The sequence below is a fragment of the Lactuca sativa genome, chromosome 1 (genome assembly GCF_002870075.4).
Source record: "Lactuca sativa cultivar Salinas chromosome 1, Lsat_Salinas_v11, whole genome shotgun sequence".
Classification (NCBI taxonomy): Eukaryota; Viridiplantae; Streptophyta; class Magnoliopsida; order Asterales; family Asteraceae; genus Lactuca; species Lactuca sativa.
The window spans coordinates 59135603-59158595 of NC_056623.2; the positions used below are offsets into that span (position 1 = coordinate 59135603).

At 33.1% G+C, this 22993-nt stretch overlaps 2 protein-coding genes across 2 annotated transcripts; both read left to right on the top strand.

Moving 5' to 3' along the window:
- Positions 1-1507: 1507 nt before the first annotated feature.
- Positions 1508-3011, top strand: LOC111889608 (BURP domain protein RD22). Its single transcript, XM_023885756.3, has 3 exons — positions 1508-1653; positions 1840-1945; positions 2031-3011. The coding sequence occupies exons 1-3, from the start codon at positions 1615-1617 to the stop codon at positions 2846-2848; spliced, it is 963 nt and encodes a 320-aa protein (XP_023741524.1). The 5' UTR covers positions 1508-1614; the 3' UTR covers positions 2849-3011.
- A 1776-nt stretch (positions 3012-4787) lies between these two features.
- LOC122195091 (inner membrane protein PPF-1, chloroplastic) lies at positions 4788-15013 on the top strand. Its single transcript, XM_052765817.1, has 7 exons — positions 4788-5030; positions 13831-13899; positions 13986-13999; positions 14220-14307; positions 14398-14501; positions 14580-14732; positions 14804-15013. Exons 1-7 carry the CDS (start codon positions 4788-4790, stop codon positions 14859-14861), a joined length of 729 nt encoding a protein of 242 aa, XP_052621777.1. The 3' UTR covers positions 14862-15013.
- The last annotated feature ends 7980 nt before the right edge of the window (positions 15014-22993 follow it).

The window sequence follows — 22993 nt, forward strand, 5'->3', positions numbered from 1 at the left end:
CGCCGATGTTCTTAGGGTTTGTTTTAGTTTAGAGAAGAAGTTTGAGTTCAATGGTGTTCTCATGTTAGAGAAGAAAGGTGGGACGATATGTGATGGTGAGTATGGGGTGGGGTATGGAGTGAGTGGTTGCAGATGAAATGGGTCAACCCACTTGTTTTCATAATAATGTCAATAATTATCTAAAAATTAAATCATAATAGAAATATAGTCATTTTAGGTATGTCAAGGATGTAAATTGCAACAAAAACATCATGTGAACGATCGGAGTAAAAAAAAAATGAAGGACGAAACGTGCAGATTTAACGATACACGTGGACGGTTTGTGTAATTTACTCAATTTTGTATTTAGTAAAGAGGGGATATACATTACTTGTTTTTAGAAATGAGAAAAAATTAATATGAAACTAAGCTAGAAGTTAGCAAGGAAAGAAATTCTTACAATGATATAAAAAGCAAAGTTGGGAGTGGCCTACGGAGGGGTTAAAGTGAGATAAAAATAAATTTGGGACTATGAGCATCCACAATGCAAGCAGTATAAGATTTGAATAGAGTGATGATTAAGATTAAATAGGAGTTGAATGGAGTGTGAGTGATGACATGAAGTAGAGTTGAATAATCACTGAATGATTCAATAGAAGAAATAAAGTGATGATTATGATGGAATAGATGTTTAATGGGTTGTGGATGTTGTTGTATATGATGTAGTAATTCTTTGTACTCTATAAAAGTCAATGGATTCTATCTCTGGATGCCTTGAATAAGAGTCCAAATTATTCTTCATACACATATAAATATTTGCGGATAATCTAGGCTGATAAAAAAGTACGAACAACAGACTCCTTTCCCTGAAAAGTACTTCATTCTGCAGCTACCAAAACCTCCCACGGAAACAAATAAATAATCACATGGAGAGCAACTCTAGACGACACTATAAAATCTTTATAATCATTGACATAACTGTTTAGATCCTTAATATGTTACCATACATCCACATATGTAAGTACAACACCTCATGGGCCAAAACCTAAGAAACTCTAACTAAAATATTGGATTCAAGCATAAAATAATATTGGGGCTCCAAGTTCATACCTAAGATAATTGGAAAACCGATGTCATAAAAGTAAGGTCAATCACTACTTTTAAGATCAATATCATCAAGAAGTGTTTACACAGACTTGTCACCTATTTAACAATATACAACAACAATTTACTTTAGAACACATAACATATATATAGTATACAACAGGTGGCTTATGAAACATGACAACCCTTCATGTATATTAGCGGATGATGATACTCATAACAACCAACAATAACCAACTAGTTAACTGAAATTATAACCACCATAATTGTCATACCCATCACGAGTCTAGCTTATAATTTAAACAAATATTGCAGTCAAGCATAAATATGATTGCCGCCCATATGTGGGCTTGGCATACTTGATCTTTGCAGTCGGTAGGTGGCCATAATTATAACAGGGCGTCTTTCTTGGTGAGTTTGGCAATATTTATCAATTAACTCCATTATAAATACTTCACCAAACCCATTCTCCAAACATCAGCAAACGCTAACTTCCACATTCAGTTTGATTTCGGTTTCAGTTTTTCTCCAATGAAGTTCAATGTTCTCAACGTTTATACACTTTTTTCTGTAAGTATATTCTCATCATCATTAATTTTTTGGCTATTTAAAAATTCTGATATTTTAATGTCTTTTTTCACCACAAATGGCCCAAGAAGTTTTGGCCCGTTTGAAGTATTATTAAATGTGTTCGTGTATGTATAGAATGATATTTTGGAGCTGAATTCAATTGTGTTTATTTGTCGTTTCCATCAGCTAGCGCTGGTTGCAAGTCATGCGGTGAATCCAGATGTTTACTGGAAGTCTGTATTGCCAAACAGTCCTATGCCCAAAGCAATCAAGGAACTTGTACAAACTACAGGTTCATCTTTATTTCTGATTTCTTTATTGAGTCTCCTTTGCTGTAATCTCTACAGATTTGGTAGAAATAATTTATTGATTTACAGAATGGTCGGAAGATAAGAACACAGCAGTCGGAGTTGGAGAGGACGGTGTAGCTGTGCATACAGGAAAACCAGGGAAACAGACGGATGTTAGTGTTGGATACGGATACGGACTCAGTCCATTCAACTACAATTATGCTGCCTCCGAAGATCAACTTAAGGATAACCCAAACGTAGCGTTTTTTTTCTTGGAAAACGACTTGCATCGAGGCACAGAAATGAAGACACATTTCATTAAAGACGACCAAAAAGCCACATTCTTACCTCGACAGGTAGCTGAGTCTATACCATTTTCATCAAACAAACTTCCTCAAATCTACAATGAGTTCTCGATAAAATCCGACTCCGTGGAAGCCCAAGACATGAAACAAACACTAAGTGAATGCGAGAACAAAGGCATTGAAGGGGAGGAAAGGTATTGTGCTACCTCGTTAGAGTCCATGGTCGATTTTAGTACGAGCAAGTTAGGTAAAAACGTTAAAGCGATATCAACAGAGGTAAACGCTAAAGAAAGTACTCCGTTACAAAAGTACACGATTGAAGGAGCCAAGAAACTTGCAGCAGATAAAGCTGTGGTTTGCCACAAGCAAAACTACGCATATGCTGTCTTTTATTGCCACAAAACTGTTAACACTCGAGCGTATTCTGTTTCTTTGGTGGGAGCTGATGGTACGAAAGCTAAAGCGGTGACCGTTTGTCACACAGACACTTCGAAGTGGAATCCGAAACATTTGGCGTTTCAAGTGCTCAAAGTCAAACCAGGAAGTGTTCCAGTTTGCCATTTCTTACCCGAAGATCATGTTGTTTGGGTTCCATATTAATAAACACTGCAGGAAGAATATGTTACACCTATATATGTAGTGTGTGTCATGTGTCTTTTTTGGACAATCTGTAAGGTTTACAAATGACGTACACTAGTTTTTACGGATGTGCTGCATCTTTCTGTTTGTAAGGTTAAATAATAAATACTACTTTTTCTAATTAGTTATGTGTTTCGACGTTTAATTTTAGTAAAGACTTACGCCGATTGCTATTTCAAAAAGTAGACAAGAAATGTTGACGGCCAGCTTATTGCTACAAAGGCGCCTTATTTCCGACGGGTAAATTAAAGGCGTAGAAATTTGTAGGAACAGACCATTCCAAGGGAGAGAAAAAAAAAAAAAAAAAAAAAAAAAAAGAGAAGTTCCACAAAAAAGGATGATTAGGCCAGTTTTTCGCAGCAATCTGTTTCGGAAGCTTGCGGTGTCTAATGCGGATTTCTTAGAAGGCCCAATCTCAATTTCTGAAATCAAGCAGGCATGTGGGCATGTGGTAGTGAGAAAGCTCCAGGGCCCGATGGTTTCACTCATAAATTCTTTAAAAAATATTGGGAGACAATAAAAAATGATATCTATGGCTATTTAAAGTACTTTGAACACTATGGAAAGTTCTCAAAGGGCTGTAACGCGTCTTTTATTACCTTGGCTGCAAAGGTCAAGGACCCCCTCCGCCTTGATGACTACTGGCCAATCAGTTTGATTGGCTCGCTGTATAAAATCATCGCTAAGATCCTAGCTCTTAGGATCAAAAAGGTCATTGGAAGTGTAGTTGGAGATGTCCAATCTGCTTTTGTGGAGGGTAGAAATATATTGGAAGGCCCACTCATTGTGAATGAGATTTGTTCGTGGGCAAAGCATAGAAAAAAGGAAATTTTATTATTTAAAGCTGACTTCAATAAAGCTTTTGATTCTGTAAACTGGGGGTACTTGGAGTCCATTATGCTCCAAATGAACTTTGGCCCAAAATGGCGCTCATGGATCAGGGGTTGTTTGGAATCAACGAGAGCTTCGATTATTATCAATGGGAGTCCCACAAAAGAGTTCGTACTATCGAAGGGTGTTAGACAAGGGGATCCATTATCACCCTTCCTGTTCATAATTGCAATGGAGGGTTGAATATAGCAATAAAGTCGGCAGTCTCAAAAGGTGTTTTTGATGGTATTCACATTCCTAATTCCAATATATGTGTGTCCCACCTGTTGTACGCAGATGATGCCTTGTTCTTGGGAGAGTGGTCAAAAAAAATATTGACAACTTGGCGAGGATTCTTCGGTGTTTCTATGTAACTTCTGGCTTAAAGGTTAATTTCACTAAATCCAAAGTTTATGGTATCGGAGCACCATTACATGAAGTGAGCAATTGGGCGAGTCGACTAAGATGTGAACCCGCATCCCTCCCCTTCACCTACCTAGGGGTCCCGATTGGAGCAAATATGAACCGTATTGCCACATGGCAGCCTGTCATTGAGAAACTAAAAAGCAAGTTATCAAGCTGGAAGGCGAAAACTCTCAGCTTTGGTGGTAGAGTCACCCTCGCAAAGGCAGTCCTTGGTAGCATCCCCACATACTTTTTGACCATTTTTAATGCCCCTATTGGAGTTATTAACTCGCTCGAGAAGATCTGAAGACAATTCATCTGGGGTGGTCCAAATTGTAACAGAATTATCAATTGGGTTGCATGGGGGGAAATCATTGCCCCAAAAATGGTGGGCGGTCTTGGTCTGGGATCAATACGATCGTTAAACCTCACACTGCTCACCAAATGGTTATGGCGATTGAACAATGAACCAAATGCACTTTGGGTTATGATTATCAAGGGGCTTCATCTCTTAAATGGAGAGGAATAAGGCATCTGCCTTAGGAGTCGCTGGAACGGTGTCTGGAGAAGTATTGTCAAATGCAAAGTCATCCTAGATAGAATAAACATTCCCTTTGATGAGGTAATGAAACCGGGTATACCAGGACAGGGATGGGTATCTCCATTTGTTGTAAATGCAGAATTTTGTGTGGCTCTCCTACGTGACAGGATTGAACGGGCAGATTTCCCTGTTTGCGACGGAAGATTCCCATGGCTAAAAATGATCCCACTGAAAGTACTGGGATTCGTTTGGCGTGCTAAACAGAACAAGATAGCCTCATCTGAAGCCCTCCAAAAAGGGGCATTATATTGGAATCGTCCTTGTATGGTGTATGTCGTGAGGCTGAAGAGACACGAGATCATCTCCTGGTATCATGTCCTCTACCAAAGGATATTTTTCAGTCGATCTAGAATTGGTGTAATGTCGAGGTGTCAGGGATCCAGTCGGTAAGCAACATGATCGAATTTGCCTCCAAATGGGGAAATTGCCCCCAATAAAAGGAAAACGTTAATCACGATACTCTTTGGCACATTATCGTGTATATGGAGGGCTAGGAACGATAGAATCTTCAACAAAGCTCAATGGCAACCGGCGAGAATCATTTCTATTATACAGTCTCAAAAATTTAATTGGGTTAAATATCGTGGTGATAAGGCAAAGTTAGAATGGAGTTTGTGGATTAATAACCCACTAAATTGTAATTGAATGAATGTAACAATTTCACCTCACTAGCTACTTGCTGGTGGGGTTGAGTACTTAATAAAATAGATTTTTCGCCGGTTCAAAAAAAAAAGTAAAAAAACTCGTATAGGAAAATTTTCCAAGGGATTTCCAGCAAGCATTTCAAGGTATTTCCTACGGTAGTTTTGACACTTTTCCTAAACACGCTATTTTCCATGTATTCCAAGGTTTTCAGAGGAAAGTAGTTGCTTTCAATTCCTTAGCCCCTAGAAACTATCCATTTTGCCACTTTTAATACCAGAAGGAATGGAGTGCAACATGGCATATGAAACCATAGTGAACACCCCCATAACCCCCCCCCCCCCATAAGGTTTGGGGTGTGCAGCCAAAAAAAGAGATTTTTCTCTCTCTCTCTCTCTCTCTCTCTCTCCATGGAATACCACTCCTTGTATGTGATAAGGAATATGACAAAATAAAGGAGTGTGTTACCACTCCCTTCAACCTAATTTCGATTTTAAATTAGCTAGCTATGTGTACAACAATTTTTGAAATAATTTACTATTATCAAAACTTTTAAATGAATTGGGAAATTTTAGATATTTTTTTTAGAAGGCAAGAGAGAATGACAACAATTTAACTAGTTGGGTAAATTACATGAATTGTCCACGGGGTTTGGACGTTTGGTCAATGGTCGAATTGTTTTGTCCTATCTTTTTTTTTATTCAGACTGTTTCTATGATATATTCATACATACTTATAAAGCTAGCATTTTTTTCTTGAATCTCATGTATTTGAAATCTCATTTTTTAACTTTCTCAAACCACATTCATTTGAAACCCCCTTTTTTAACTAATATAACTCAAAAGTTTTCTTAATTATGATTTAACACTAAAAAGTTTTATAACTTATATTATGTTTAATTAACATTTAGTGAAAAGTTTACTATAAAAATGTCAATCTTTTATGTCTTTTGTGTTATATAAAATCTTACATGTAAGAAGGATTTGAACATATTGTGATTCAAAAGTTTTCATATAGTTGAAGCATTCACGATTCAAATATGATGATTTGAAGAAACGAGTTATGTCGCATCGATGGTAATTATAATATGATTTTTTTCTTTCAACCAAAACAAATTAAGTTTTTCTATTCTTTCTTTATATTCAATTTCTCATTTAATCTTTATATGTGATTTGTGTATTACTCAATCTTGAATGTGACTCTTCAAACATCAATGTTTTGCTTGAAATATCTTCCTGCTTCTTCTTTTTCAAGAAAAATATTTTGATTGCAGGTTAGTGAAGAATTGTCATCAAGTTTCTATGGTTGAATGGTGTTAAATGAAGAAAGAAGATTCATAAAATGAATATAGGTTTTTTTGTTTGAGCAAAGTTGACGAATGTTAGTTTTTTCTTTTGATTTAAATGTATGTTTATGTAACATCTTTATTAATATATTCAACCACCAATGCTCTTATTTATTTGATTGTAGTTTTTCTATTTTGATTATGTTTATTTTCTATTATTTTTTTGTTGGGTTATCCTACACAACATATTTAAAGACAATATTTAAAAGATAACATAATTTTGAACATTTGATATGTAATTATGATAGACTTATCATGATATGTTCTTTATATGAAAGTAATTTATCCATATTAGTACGACAAGAATTACATATCACATTTACGAAAATATATATATTATATATGATTTGTTTAACATATATATGCACCTATGTATGTTATAAATTTATAATTAAATATCTTTATGTTTAATAATTAAAGGGATTAAAATGATGCATCAAAACCAATTATTTAGAAGAATATAATAATAATAATAATAATAATAATAATAATAATAATAATAATAATAATAATAATAATAATAATAAATAATATACATTTTCAAGTACCGCATTCATTTGAAACTCACACTACAACTCAAGAGTTTTCTAATTTATGATTATTAATTAGTAATCACTAATAACTTTTTATTTTCCTTTCTTTTATAAGGTTGTAAAGTTTTGCTCATTAAAAACATTAATGTATTTGAAGAGATTTGTGATTTAAATATGAAAAGTTAATATAAATGTTATAATAGATGTTTTAGTGTTTTTATGTTATTAAAAGTTATAGTGTTTATTTTTCATATTTTTTATTATTCGTTGTATATGTATATCTTTTTTAATATAAATGTTATAATATGTGTTTTTCTATTTTTATGTTACTAAAAGTTGCAGTTCATATTTTTGTTCATACGTTTTGTTACTCGTTATATTATCATTCATTTGATATATAATTTACACAATTTTAAACGGTTTATAAAATTATCAAATAATTGTATTTATCACAATGACTTAAAAATTAAACTATAATGTTTAATAAAACTTATATGTTAACTATATGTTTGTTTTACTACTAACATTTTGTTTCAAAATAGAAATATTAAATAATAATTTGGTAAAAGTTATTATTTTAACTATATAATTCTATTATCGCGCAACGCGCGGGGATTCGCCTAGTTTTTTGTTATGATTTGTATCTCTGTCGAATGCACTATTGTAATGGGAACTGATTCGTAACAACAATTTTTCTCCATACATAACAATATGTGCTTTAAAATGTTATATTGTACAACTCTATAAAGCAAAAATTGTTGTGTATAGAGAAAATTTATTGTATACGATTCACTACCCTATTATAATACCCTTTTATTTTTATTTTGTAATTTTTAGTTTTTATTAACTTTTTTATTCCTTTAATATTTATTATTTTTGTTACGGCCAACCTTCTTACCACACCCTTCTACTTTTCTCACGTCTATGATATTACCACCACTCACCTCCTTTTCGCCTTTGGCAACCACCACTTGTCAAAATCAATCCTAAACCTTTAATTAAAACCAAATATCCAACCTACAAATCCAGTGTCAAACGAAAATATGAATTACCGTTATTTGAATCCCAATTAATAACCATACCAAGTTAAACCTAATTCAAAACCAAACCTGATGAAATTATCCATATGAAATTCCATAAATTAAAGGCATTGATGGTGGTTATAGGTCTGATGGTTTTAATCATCCATAAATCCAAATTTGGTGACGGTGGCAGAAAGAATCAATGGTAGTGGTGGAAAAGTCTAGAAGTCAAATTCCAAACATAAATAGATGATTGTTCCAAAATAAAGTTTGGTTCAAAAAGTGTTCAATTTAAATAAATTAAAATAAATAAATAATCAAGTTAGAATAATGGAATAGTTAAATTAAATCATAATAATTGGTTAAATGATAAGCTGGAAATGTTAAATTTTGAAATTATAACAACTTAGGGTTTAGGGTTAAAAATGTCAAAATGAAGAAAGTGCATTTGACCAAAGGCTTTAGTCACTTAAATGATGGTTGGGCTATTAAAGAATAATATGGATGGTGAAGGACTAGTTGAGTCAACCTTTAAAATATTACAAATATGTAGAAGGTGGTGGTTTTAGTCAAAATATGCAACCTTGAAGGTAGAATTCAAAAATGAGGGAAACAATAGGTGTACCTTCTCTTTCACAACCTTGTATTCCATCTAGAGGTTTTGAATAGGAGCTCATGTTAGGGTGTCATTCAAGCATAGATTTGTCAATTGAAGCAACAATTAAAGAAATCTAAGGATTTCAAGGTATAATTCCTCACTAGTTCATCTTCAAATTCGAATTTATGATGGGGGTAGAAACCTAATGTTGATTTTAGATCAAATTGATGTCTAGGGTTTTGTTTTCCAACCCTTCTGAAGTTATAAACCCAATCATATGATTCATTTGTTGGATTTGGTGTTTAGGTAAGAATTTAGCCACAAGCCTAGAATCTCAAATTATGATCATGAATTTGTTAAGTTGATTTCTAAACGATTATATGATCATTTATTTTGTTTTTCTGCAATAAATCCATTATAGATGCACAAACTCATTTGAATGAGAGAATCATAGCTGAAAAGATGATTTTGGGATTTTATTATTGAGTTAGGAAACTAATATGTTGATTTGAACATCTAGATACGTAAATGGTATTCTAAATCATGAATGGATATATTGTGATTGATTTGGATTTGAAACACGAATAATTTCTTGATTTCTAGGTGATTCTAATAAATGTTTAGTCATAGCGGCATTTTGGGAACTATGGAATTGAGATGGTAATTCCATAGTTATATTAAGATCCTAGAATCCTTTAGAATGTGATTTAGCATGATATTATGCATTTGGAAACATTCATTTGAATATTAAATGCATTTGGAATGGATTACATTTCTAGTAAGAGGTTTTATTACAAAATTTAAGTTATCAAGCCCTTTGTTTAAGAGTTTAAGGGGCACTTGGACTCTAAGTTAATGTTGAGCAGTTAACGGATTAAGTATTTTATATGATATCTTCTAAACATGTGTGGAAACCCATGTAAGTGGTAAAAAATGAATTGGAAAATACCTCCAAAAGATATGCAAAAGTAGAATGGTCAATTGAGAAATCAAAACTGAAATATGGCAATTTGTTATGTAGAACGCGATGTATTCTACAAGAGAATGTGATGCATATTGGAGAGAGGCGTGTTCTCTCTTTAAAACGCGATGTGTGTTGCTCTCTTCTACTTTATACTTGGTCACCAAAAATTGTTTTGTTCATAACTTTTGCATATGGACTCAAAATCACGCATTGTTTTCTCCTATGTTAATAATTTAGCATAAGCAGTGTTGTAAATATCGGCCTAGGCGCTAGGCGGTCTGCAACTGATTACGATTAGAGGTGCTAGGCGGAAATTGGTCAATATCGGTCAAACTCGGGCTAGGCGGTCCTCGGCGGTCCTTGGCGGGAAGATTTTAAAAAATTCAAATTTTCAAATATTATACCAAAATTTTCAAAACTTCAAAATTTTAAATTTTTAAATATTCAAAATTTCAAATATTATACCAAATATTTCAAAATTTCAAAATTTTAAATTTTCAAATACTATTTTTCCTTAGGATATATTAAGTTTTAAAATAGTTTTATTAGTAATTTATGGTCCCCGATTAATCCTTCAATTAATCCCCGCCAAACCGATTAATTGCTTGACCCCAGTCGACCGTCGAGCTACCACCGAGCGATTTTTACAATCTTGAGCATAAGGAATGTTTGAAACTAATATATATATATATATATATATATATATATATATATATATATATATATGTATATATATATATATATAAGTAGATTAATGGGTCACTTAATGGGGTATTGATTCATTTCTAGTTACATCTAGGTGATGCTTAAGTTCAAGAACCATTATAGATGGGTATATTAGTCTTTTGACACCTCTTCATGATAACACTAGGAATTGATTGAGAAGCATAGATCTTGGAGAATAGTAATTCAAATGAATACGAGCTTGGTGTTTGCTAATTTTTGGAGTAAGGTGAGTTACCGGTAACACACATCCCTTACCTTACATTGTATTTTTTTTTATATGTTTTCCAAAAATGATATTGATTGCTACATAGATCTTGAGTAACTAAATCGAATTTATTATTTGTATTGTGAGTAGAATTTTATATTATCCTCATGTGCACAAATAGAGGCTAGCTACCCCTTATGTGGCCTAGGATGATGGCCCTAGTGTCTAGTTTGTAGATATAAGTGCAAAAGTTAACAGTGTTGTCTATCATGAACTCTTCATATCCGGCTATCAAGACTAGTTATGAATATTAGGGCAAATATTCATCGTTTCATTTGTCACGAGCTTTACATATCTGACCTTAGTTAGTGAGTTTGACTTATTAGATTTGGCAAAATGGTGAGAACAATTTCATGCATTGCATCTTATCTTATGTTAAAAATCTTGATTTATCATGTATGTAATTTGTGGGACTTATCTATCCTTTCTGGAAATAATATTGTTAGAAATAAATCTTTTGGGCATTTAAGTCCCTTGATTTGATTTGTATTATTAAACCCCAATTGTTCAATGTGTTTTAAACTATTTTTGGAGGCTTGATTTGAGTAATTTGGATTTACATCCTCTCGTTCAAAATGAATCAACCTCGGGTAACACAAGACAAAATCATTGCCTAACTATGTTGATATGTGTTCAGATTAAATGATTCGAGAAATTAGAGATGGGAGACATTTTCTAACACCTTAGTTAGTAGGGAACTTGAACCTTGTTAAGATAATTATTGATTCCTTACATTTTAAACAAGAAAACCTTTTTGAGTTGTTTTGGGAACGTAATTTTTCATCAATTGTCACACCCCCAATATAACTACATGACTGTCTGGGTGTTCTATTTCCCTTAGAAACTTTTAGTGTTATTGTTTTAGTGTATGGACTTTATTCAGAGTGTTTTAGTCCCATTGTATTTATAGTTCCATATCATGTATGGTTAGATATCTCAGTTCACTATAAATAATGCTCTGATACCAACCTGTCACACCCCCGAACCAGACGGCGGAAACCACTACTAAAAAACAGACCTTTAATGACGCGCAATTTATGTCACACAGTGATTTATGATACGCAAAAGCACGTGACCTGAAAATAATGTCAGCTCTCTAGAAATTTTAAGGATTTAGAACGCGCATTCTTGCGTGACCTAGAATAAGTGTTAGAAAAAAAACACAGAGGGCACTTATTATAAAATATGCGTCATCTAAACATGTCGCTTTATATTTTTTAATGAAACGCGCTCTTTAGTAATAAGTGGGAAAAAGAAAAACCCAAAAATTAGAAAAGCCCGCTTTCACTTCCCTCTTTACCCTAATCGGCGATACTTCTTTCCCCTTCCCACATCGACCGCTAACTACTCCCCTCACACTCTGACCACCACTTTGTGCTATTTCCTGGTCGTCGACCCTCTACCATCGTCGACCCTCCGCCAACGTCGCATCTTTTTCACACCTTCCTCTGCCATCGACCTATTAGCTCTTCGAAATTAGAAGGACTATGTAACAATTCCAGTAGAAGATCAAGGCCAACAAGACAACAATCCCTTCTAGTTCCTAAATCTCAACAGGAAGCCGAACCAGAAGACACAAAACCAACAGCAATTCCGTTCACCTAGGAACAAATCCCCGGAAAAGCAAAACACCCAAAAAAATCAGAACAAAAAACATACAAAATTTTTCCGATTGACAACCAATCATAAGACGATGTTCCTCCCGACGCCATTGAAACACCAAGCAGAAATCGACAGCAATTTCGTTCACCTGCACCCGCTGGAATCTGAATTCGCGACATCTAATCGGAAAGTATGAAGAACTTACCTGCTCCATCTACTTCTATCCTAGAGCCGACGATTTAGGGCCTTACAACTTCTCATCCCACACAGTGTCGAACATCTTGCTCGTGATTTTTTTGTCATTCTGACAAGCCCTAGCTCGGATTGAACTAAGGTATGCTTTCTTTCTTGCTCCGGTTGTTATGGTTGAACAGATCGTAGTTGTAGTGGTTTTCATGGTGCTCGTTACCATCTTATGACTGTCCACTGTATATTTTCTTCATGTCAAGTTTACAGCCTAAACCTAATTTAAGTTTTCTTCATGAAGAAACTTTATACTGACTCTGCTCAAAAGATCAGCTCCATTCCTCCTTAAGCTGGTTTCATCATAACTTGCATATAACGCCTTCAAATACTCGATTATAAATGGACTGTATACAATAATTTCCCAAACATTATCATATATAAAAACAAAAATAAACATTTAGTTAATTTGTTGCCTGTGCTTTCTAAGTTCCATCACTACTCCATTTAAGTGACTTCCTGATGAATAATCCTCAAATCCAACTGTATTGGATAGAGAATGAAGTGGTCTCAAAACTTTAATGCCAGAATCAAGATAGATCCCTCCATATCTGATAAAAAAATAAAAAGGAAAATTCATTAATGGTAATGAAGAAGCACTAAACAGAAACAATTTGAGACATGAAAGTTGCTTACTTGTAAAGGGCAGCAAGGCGGATGAGTTCACTGTAATGAGTAGGATAAAACTGTCTTTCTCCATTCAAACCAAACAGAGGCGAATTTGTGTGTTAGTGTATCTTTCAGCAACTCATCCAATATGATAGAATGTTGATGCATTTTCATTCTTGGTGAGGCTGATTTCCTTTTTGTTAACTTGATTTAGGGACTTACTGTGGTTTGTTGCGGTCCCAAAATATAAAAAGATTATTGAAGCATCCTAATTATAAAACATATGGTATTATTTTGTGGTTGTGATGATAGTTTTCCAATTTTGAAAACAATAAGAATAATTTGTGCATTTGTAATTTGCATTGTTTTGATGTAACTGAATTTCATGATTATGTAGCTGTTGAGTCCGATTTTCTAGTGACAAGTTGTTACTTATTAGTTATTACCTCAAGATTGATCATGAAACTACGTTTATGTTGCTTAAAAGTATAATATATTCTTTTATTGCTTTTTTTTAGTATCATCCAGGTGTCAATAAACAACCAAGAGCTACTGAAAAGTTTAAAGAGATCAGTGATGCGTATGAGGTATGTTTAGTAGGATAAAAGAAAATCAGACATTTATGTCATTTTGATATCATTTTGTCTTAATCAGACCAAATTGCATGATGTAGGCAGATGAAGATATGTAATACATCACCAGGAAAGCAGAGGCAACTCAGTAATATGTGAGAACTAAGATTTACCAAAAATATACAAGAATAATTTGTATATACAAATTTTTTATGATGAAGGATCTAGAACATGAATACTATCCCTCTTCTGTGTAAAAGCAATGGCGAAACATGTTTCAGTTATAAGTATTTTGTTTTTTTTTGTTTTATTCATATTAACATTCAACCTTACAGGTATTATGACACAGCAGCCTACCTAGTATTACATGTACTTATTGTTCTTTCTCAGTATCTATCAATGGAGATCATGAAGTCACCCCAAGTGAGAGAATATAAACATAAGTTTTATATTTTTATAACTTATATTATATTTATATGAATTTTTATCTTATTTCTTGTTTTGGAAATGTAGACTGATGATCCAACTCAGAAAAACACACTTCCTATCTTCAAGTTCCTTCCGCTCATGATTGGCTATTTTTCTCTATCTGTCCTATCGGGATTGTCAATTTATTGGTCAGTTTTTATAAATGTCGATTATTTTTATATTATAAATTTATAATCAAACTAAGTTGACGTGTTACTAATTATTATGTTTACAAACAATGTGTTGAGTACAGCTCAGCAAGTATGGTTAAGAAAATTGGGAGGTGCAAAGCCTGTTGTGGATGAGAATGCAGGTGGAATAATAAGTGTGTGGCGTGCAAAAAGATCCTCTTCTCAACCATCAGAGTCCTCTGGTGCTAGGTTTGTCTTTTTTTTTTATAAATATTATATTTTTTATATTAGAATTAATTTGGTTTGAAATATGAAAATAGGCTTAAACAGCTAAAGGAAGAAGAAAAGAGAAAATCAAATAAGGCACTGCCTGAATAGATGAAGCAGAGTAGGTGAATGGGTAATGATGTTTGTAAGTTTCTTTCCTACTCTGATTGATACACTAAATGACCATCTTTATTTTGCAGATACTGATAAATACATGAATGGTGGTTGTTTCCAAGGTCTTCATAAGCTTTTTCTGTTGTTGTGGTTAACGGGTACATCAAGGAGTATCTATGAGCTAGCTGCTACATCATAGCACTTGCTTCTTGGTTTACATCTTTTGAAAACGCCGAGTCTCAGGCATGCGAGCGATGCTTCTCATGTCCCAGGCTTTGTAGTAAGACCCTACCACCCTTATTTATTTATTTATAATCCATTAATTAATTAATTAAAAAAATGATGTATTTGAGAAAATTACTTACAGGTTCAGCAACCGTTTGATCCAGCAAGCTAGTTCCCCATCAGTTTCCACACGTGCTAGTATTAGAAGGAATGCATCCCTTTAGGTTTTTTTACCTTTTATCACATGTTTGATATGTTTCAGGTTTTTTACCTTTTTCTTGTTATCTTTCCTTTAGACCTAGTCATATATTTCATCCGTTTGTCCTCATATTCTATTTAAAATCTTACTATTTGTCAAAATCATGTATAAGAATATAATGGAAAGTTATTCCCTGCTGCAAATTTATATCTCATAAATGTTCTATATCTTTTCTTTTAGGACTTTAAGATATAGATCTCCTAAGGAAATATACTTCCCTTTTATGGCAACATGATTCACTTATTGAAGTTATAAGTCTAATTTACTTTCTCACATCTTTACTTAAATAGGAGTTTTTACACAGTTTGTGATAATTTTGGTTTGGTTTTTGTTGGGTGTGGCAGGAGTTTAAGGAAGTGCACATAAAAGGGTGTGGTTGTTGTTCAATTACAAATTATTCTGACCAATAGTATTCCTGATGGCTGGATGGGATTGGACATTGGACAAGATTCCATTAAGTCATTCAGTGAGACTTTGGAAACTATCTAAACTATTATTTGGAATTTCCTTATATGGGTATAGATACATACTACCCTCTTAGATTGTTTTTAATCTTTAGTTAAATTACTAAAATACCCTTGATATAAGCACCCACAATGCATAGTCTTTCCAAGTACATGATGATGTGTGAATGAGTTTTCTTGTCCTAGGCTATTATGAAGAAACTAGTGGAACTTAGTGGAAAGGGAATGACAAGATGAGCCACATCTGGACAGGTGTCGGTGCCAGCTTGGAGCTTCTAGAAAGAAAAACACTTCTAGGTATGCTGACCTTGAATGATGCTTGAGCCCATATCTTTAATCTTGTTTTGTCTTTTGAACCAGGGTTAGAAAGTCATAATAGAAACTAACTTGCCGTTTTTGATAGTTTTGAAGTTTAGACTAGAAGTTATTAAAGGTCATGTGAATAACCTTCAACCAAAACAAATGAAATTCCTTTTGTTTATTTTTTAATTAATTCGGTAGCTTACCAATTGGGGAAATACTCAAATAACATGATGCCAACTTATGATATATATATATATATATATATATATATATATATATATATATATATATATATATATATATATATATATATATATAAAATAGGAAACTGAACCATTTATGCTACTATTGAGGGTCATATTTTGTCATTTGTAGATAAAATGTCATTATTTATTTAAATATTATGTTTCTACATGTTTATAGGTAATTCAAAGAAAATTAGTAAGTGTGCTTACACTATCCACCTTGATCAATGGCAACATTGGGCCTTGATCAATGTCTTACACAGGGACTATACAAATCCTATGCTTCCTGTTGCATCTTCAACAATAGATGCTACTGGTATGGTAAAGTCATTATTCTTTATAACATTGTTTTGTAAAATTACTCAACTTTTTGTTGTATTATATATTTATACTTGTATTATGCTTACTAGTTTGGCAACATTCTTGATCCTAGACAACACTTATTTTGTAGTTATGTTTTTTTTTTGCAGGCAATATAGATACTATTACTAAGGAAGAGTGGAGACAAGTCAGACACACATTTAAAATAATCAGCACATATCTTGTTTACAGTGAGGCACACATTAGGTTATTAGAACTATTAGTTTGTAAATTTTTGTTACAACGTCTATTGATTTATTTTATCTTTCCATGGAACAATTATTTGTATGAAATTAACTTTTGTGCAATGTATTGTATTTTTTGTATATGATATTTTATTTTCTATTATGAGACATGAAATGCAAATTTAATTTGAAAATCAATAAATCTATAAATAATTTTTTTAAAAAAAATTAAAATTACGATACGCAAAAGTGTGTGTCGTCTTCCTTTATGACAGGGCCTTCCTTGATACGCATTTAGTGTCATAACCGCACGTCGTAATTGCGCGTCGTAAATGCGCGTCGTCTCTCTTTATGACAGGGCCTTCCTTGACGCGCATTTGCGCGTCGTCTAAGCCCTTTACGACGCGCAATGAGCGTCGTAAAAGGCTGTTTTTCTAGTAGTGAACGTTTGAGGGCTCGTGTGATTATCATTTGAAATATCATCACAATGAATATATATATATATATATATATATATATATATATATATATATATATATATATATATATATATGAAACATAACATAAACATCACCATATTACAACCAATATTGTTCACATCAAGTACATTGCTTCACAGTACATAATTCAAAACATAAATTGTACAGAGATTAGCACGTCAATATAAAATTCCCAAAATACTCTTGATGATTTATTCGGCTTAACGATTACCTGAGAATACAAGCTATTTTGAAAATGATCAACATATATAATGTTGGTGAGTTCATAAGCATGTTTAAGTGAAAGATTTTGTATTGTTTGTAAAACCTATAAAATCCGATTTCTGTAAATTTTATGAAAATGATGTAATGATCAAGAATAAAAGTATGTGTGATTTCCTTTGTAAAAACATATATAAGTAAGCAATTCAAAAAAATTTCCTTGTATTGTATCTATTGTAAGTAGAGGGTAATGAATAATAGCATTTCCCAGAAAATCTTATATTTTCTGATTTATAAATGTGTTGTAATCCTTGTATGATCGTAAGAATTGTTTTCGTATAATTATGATTTAAGCACTTTGATTTCCATAATGTATCGATGGTAATGGATCTCTACGTGAGTCGTTATAACCATGCATAATAATGACTAATTCGTCTGTCTTGGCGTTTTTCCAAACACCGGTTTTGATCAACATTTTGGCACCCTAGACTGGCCTAGTCTAACTGTAGTGAACAACTCAGGTGTGGGGGAGTCACCCCCATATAGATCTATCCACAAACTTTCACACTCCCTCCAGGAGACTCTAATTATAACTACAGGCTACGGTTATACACTCAATGGTGTCAACCGAGAAGTCTCACTAGATCCCAATGATTTGTCACATGAATATATTTAATGTTTAACGTAATTTGATTTACTAACACCCGATGATACTTGAATGTGAAAGACACGGCCCAACAAACATGAGTAAGGACAGTTGCGGCCCATTAAACACGTAACTTATTTCTAGGCTTGATGGCATGCAAACGGACACGTTGAAGCCCATTAAGCATATAATGAATCTCTCCGGGCAAAATTAACATGCAAATGGGCAACTAAGGCCCAATAACATGTAAAAATTAGTTTAGACCCATTGAGCATGTTATTGGGTCATTAAAGCCCATTAGACATTAATTGAATATATTGGGCCCAATAAACATGCAATTGGACCACGAATGCCCAGTAAGCATGTATTACAAGTACCAGGCCGAATATTCGTACCATTGTTCTATTTTTGTATATTTGATGTGGTATTGTGTTTTTTTTATATGAAGCATTACTTATGATGTTAAGATACTCAACGTTTGATCTATAACAATATTATTAGTTTATAAAAAAAAATATACCATTTTTAAATCCTTATAAGAATTTACATCCTTGGCCCAATGGTTTAATAATTGACACATTCGACTCAAAATATCTATTTGACTATTTCAGCCCCTTTTTCACATGAAATTACATTTTCAGTCCCTTCTTAGTATAAAATGACATTCTTAGTCCTTTTTGATGAAAAATGACACTTTTAGTCCTTTAAGTCATTTTACTTGGCATTTTTGGCCCAATTGTAATTTAAATTACAATTTCAGCTCAAAATGCAATTATTGACATTTCCAGCCCTTATTTGGCAAAACTTTATGTTTTTGGCCCATTTTCTGTGAATTTTACATTTTCGGCCTAAATTCCAAAAACTTTGTATTTTTAACCCAATTTAGAAATAATGTCATTTTTAAACTTGATTTTGGTTTATTTACATTTTTAGCTCAAAATTTTGATCAAATAACATTTTTAATCCTAGATTTGATATTTTTGCAATTTGGGCCCAAAGGATGTAAGGCCCAAAAAGAGGCCCAATATGTGAAATATTACACTTTTGGTCCGTTGGAAAGTATAGTTGTTATAAAAACTCATTTTTATACAAATGTGACCCTTTTGATCCTTATAAAACCATAGGTGTCACTTTAGTCCCAGTCTTTTGTTTATTTGTCAAAAATAGACCATATATAAGATTTTTGTTTTGTTTTTCACATATTAGGCATGTATAACACTTTTGTCTTTGTAGTATGATGTATAGATTGTTATAGTTTGTGAATCTCACCCATTTTGTTTAAGTTTTATAGATCCATCGATTTTTATCACACAAACACAACATAAGCCAAGAAAATCACACATAACATGCATAAAACACATAAATCTACACATTTTACTTGTATTCTCCCCCAAAAACATGTAAAAACCGAAAACAAGGGGGTATGAACTCACCTTTGCTTGTTGTTCTCGGTTTTGAAGAAGAAATTGAAGAGGTTTTGGCTCTAGCAAGCTTTCTCGAGTGGATTTCGAACTTAAAAAGTTCTAGGAAGCTAGATCATGAAATAAAGTGTTTATAGATGAGAACTCTTGCATGAAATGGAGACAAATCATTTAAATGTGTTAGCAACTTACCTAGAAGTGATCTTTGTGGAAGAATTCTTGGATGCACGCACACAAATCACGAAAATTTGAGGAGTAAATAGGAGTTTTTGGAGAGAGTTGTTGAGAGAAAATGGAGATGATGGGGGTGTTGTGATCTTCGTCCGAGGGTAGAAAAAGAGAGAAGGAGATAGGGTTGAAGTGATAGGTGCATGGAAACCCACTATGCAAAAGTGAGGTGGCAAGTGCACAATTTATCCCTCTTTTTTTTACTTGTATATATATATATATATATATATATATATATATATATATATATATATATATATATATATATATATATATATATATATATATATATGGGCCGATCAGTTGGGCTAAGAGGAAGGAATGGATTATCTTGGGTTATTCCTTGCCTTTGCTCGAAATCATGAGGCCCAAGAATTATTTTTCGGCCCACTGGGCCCTTAGAATGGTTTACGGACCAATAAAAATCCATTAGGGTAAATGGAAATCATTTATGGCCCAATAAGACCCATTAGGATTAGAATGAATCATTATAGGCCCAAATGGTCCAAAATGTTATAGATTTATGAATTGGGTCCATTTAGAATCCAAATAGGGTTTCTAAGCCCAATAAAGTTGAATTGAATGCGTATTGGTCCATTAGGCCCAATAAGGAAATCCTAGTCCATAATAAACTTGAACCGGGATTTTTAGGGTTTTCAACTCATTATTGACTATTTGAATACTTTGTATAGAGTTTTGAACTTCACTTGTGAATCTTGATTAAGTTTGTTGTCATAGAATGAACATAGTGCATGGTATCAAGTTAGAGTTACAATTTTTATCATAGATGACGTTTACATGATTACAAAATTTCCTAGCTAAAATGCAGTTGTGACATCAATTATTTTAAAATTTAAAATTTTATAATTTTCAAAACTAAACATTTCCTTTTAAATGATATTTTAAAACCACCCGGGCGAGGGGTGTTGTAGAAAACATCAATGGTGATGGTAGTTGTATGTTGCTAGCGAAGGTTGTAATGGTGACAGGTGGGTGTGGACCGGTGCGGTGGCAGTGATTTAGTGTTGAAGGATGAGTTTTTCGAATTTGAGAGAAGGAGGCGTTGATGTTGGTAAGGTTTGTGGTAGGTGATAGAAGAAGGACGGGTATGTTACAATTCTTTGGTTTAAAGGGTGGTGGCGATGTAGGGTTGAAGGAAGAGTTCGCCAGAGTTAAAATGGGGAGATAAATGAGAGAAACTGGTTTGTTTGTCTCGGGTGAGAGGAGAAGAAGGGTCTAAGGGAAAAAGAAGAAGGGCACGACGATAGGTGAGGGTGATTGTAAGAAAGGATAGGGAGCAGGGTGGGTCGGACCCACTTGTTTAAATAATAATATCAGTAAGTATCTAAAAAAATAAATAAGAAACTAAATACATAAGGGCAATATATTCATTTCACGTATACTAGAGACGAAAATCGCGACAAAAAATCACAGTGACGGTCCAAATGAAAATATATATATATATATATATATATATATATATATATATATATATATATATATATATATATATATATATATATATATATATATATATATATATATGTTCAGCACAAAACGTGTACATTTAACCCTCTCACATCAACGATTTATGTACTTTTTGGAAACGGCAAATTTTTAAAACCCAGCTAAGATAGAAGCTAGAAAAGAGGGAAAGTCTTAAAACGAGCTAAAAGCAACTAAATGGCTTAGGGGTTGTTTGATAGTTACTGACTGAGTTAGATCTGAGCAGGTTAGAGTCTAGACTGGGTCTGAAGACAAAATCTACGTATGACTAAAATTATGTTGTTTAATTATCCATCTGACTAGCTGTGTTAAATGATAAACATGACCATTTTACCCTTTCTATTAAAAAAAACATCATGAACCGGGAAATAGTAATGAATTTGATTGATTACTAGTTTTTTACCATATTTTCACATGTTAAAACAATTAACATATGTACATTTATAATAGTTTCTTACAAATATATTTTCTCTTGATATGATAATAATGCCTGATTTTTACTATAAGAACCACCAATCAATTTTAGATAACCTGATGACTTCATTGAAAGATGACTTTATAATAGTTTCTTCCATCTTGACTTGATAACCTCCACCAAATATCTTTCAATGTACGATGACTAAAATTTCAAAATCTTTGAAATGAATCATCACGTTTTCTCCCATTTAATCGGCTTGATCAGATACCTAAAACGCAAACAGAAAATAATCCATGATCAATCCATGATTCTCTTCTATCTTATCTGCAAAAACAAAACATAAAATACAAGAGCATTACGTCTACATTTTTTTCATCAAATTCATATTGTAGTGTAAAATTAAATAATTAATCATAGAAGATTACTTATCAATTCTGAAAAAATAATCACAAAAGATCACTGATCAATTCTGCAGTGAGATTAATCACCACTTAAAAGTTTACATCTTTTTCATCAAATCCAATTAACCACACAATTATAAGAAATTAATCACATTATAGGTTCAGTACAATCATGAACACTTATAAGTGATCAAAAATCAACTTCTTTTTCATCAGGTTCAGTACATAAACACAAAACGAAGATGGAGGACAAGGACGGATCGGAGAGATAGGGAATTGGAAAATTGATTTCTAACCTTACTAGCATTGGAAGAAGTCGACGTTGAATAGGGCGGAGATGGATGACAAGGGCGGTGACGGAAGGTGTTTGCGATGGAGTATTTTGCGTCGTTCAGGAGGTGTAGAAGTCCGGAGCGTCGTTGTATAAACGAGGGCAAAGATTTTCTTTTTTATCAGTCAGCTATTATTTTTGGCGGACCTAATAGCAATTATCCGGGACAACGAGTCAGAAGAAAATTCGTTATAAATCAAACATTCTGACCAGACTAAGTCAGACGAACATCTAACCGGACGGGTCAGCACCAAATCAAACAGCCTCTTACAATGAGATAAAAGAAAATTTTGGACTCGCTAACCAAAAATAGGAGTCAAGATTATGTTTCATACACCTATTGTTGATCTACTTACTCGCAACTAATCTAGTCAAATAAAAAAGAACATCAATAGACTTTTTCTTGCCTCTGAAAATTACTTTATTCAACAGTTGC

Bases quoted from the DNA above. Each gene is read 5' to 3' on its own strand.
- LOC111889608 (XM_023885756.3), top strand. From the start codon at position 1,615: ATGAAGTTCAATGTTCTCAACGTTTATACACTTTTTTCT. The intron at 1,654-1,839 runs GTAAGTATATTC...CGTTTCCATCAG, and splicing joins ACGTTTATACACTTTTTTCT to CTAGCGCTGGTTGCAAGTCA. The intron at 1,946-2,030 runs GTTCATCTTTAT...ATTGATTTACAG, and splicing joins GGAACTTGTACAAACTACAG to AATGGTCGGAAGATAAGAAC.
- LOC122195091 (XM_052765817.1), top strand. From the start codon at position 4,788: ATGAAACCGGGTATACCAGGACAGGGATGGGTATCTCCATTTGTTGTA. The intron at 14,308-14,397 runs GTGAGAGAATAT...TTGGAAATGTAG, and splicing joins AGATCATGAAGTCACCCCAA to ACTGATGATCCAACTCAGAA. The intron at 14,733-14,803 runs GTTTGTCTTTTT...ATATGAAAATAG, and splicing joins TCAGAGTCCTCTGGTGCTAG to GCTTAAACAGCTAAAGGAAG.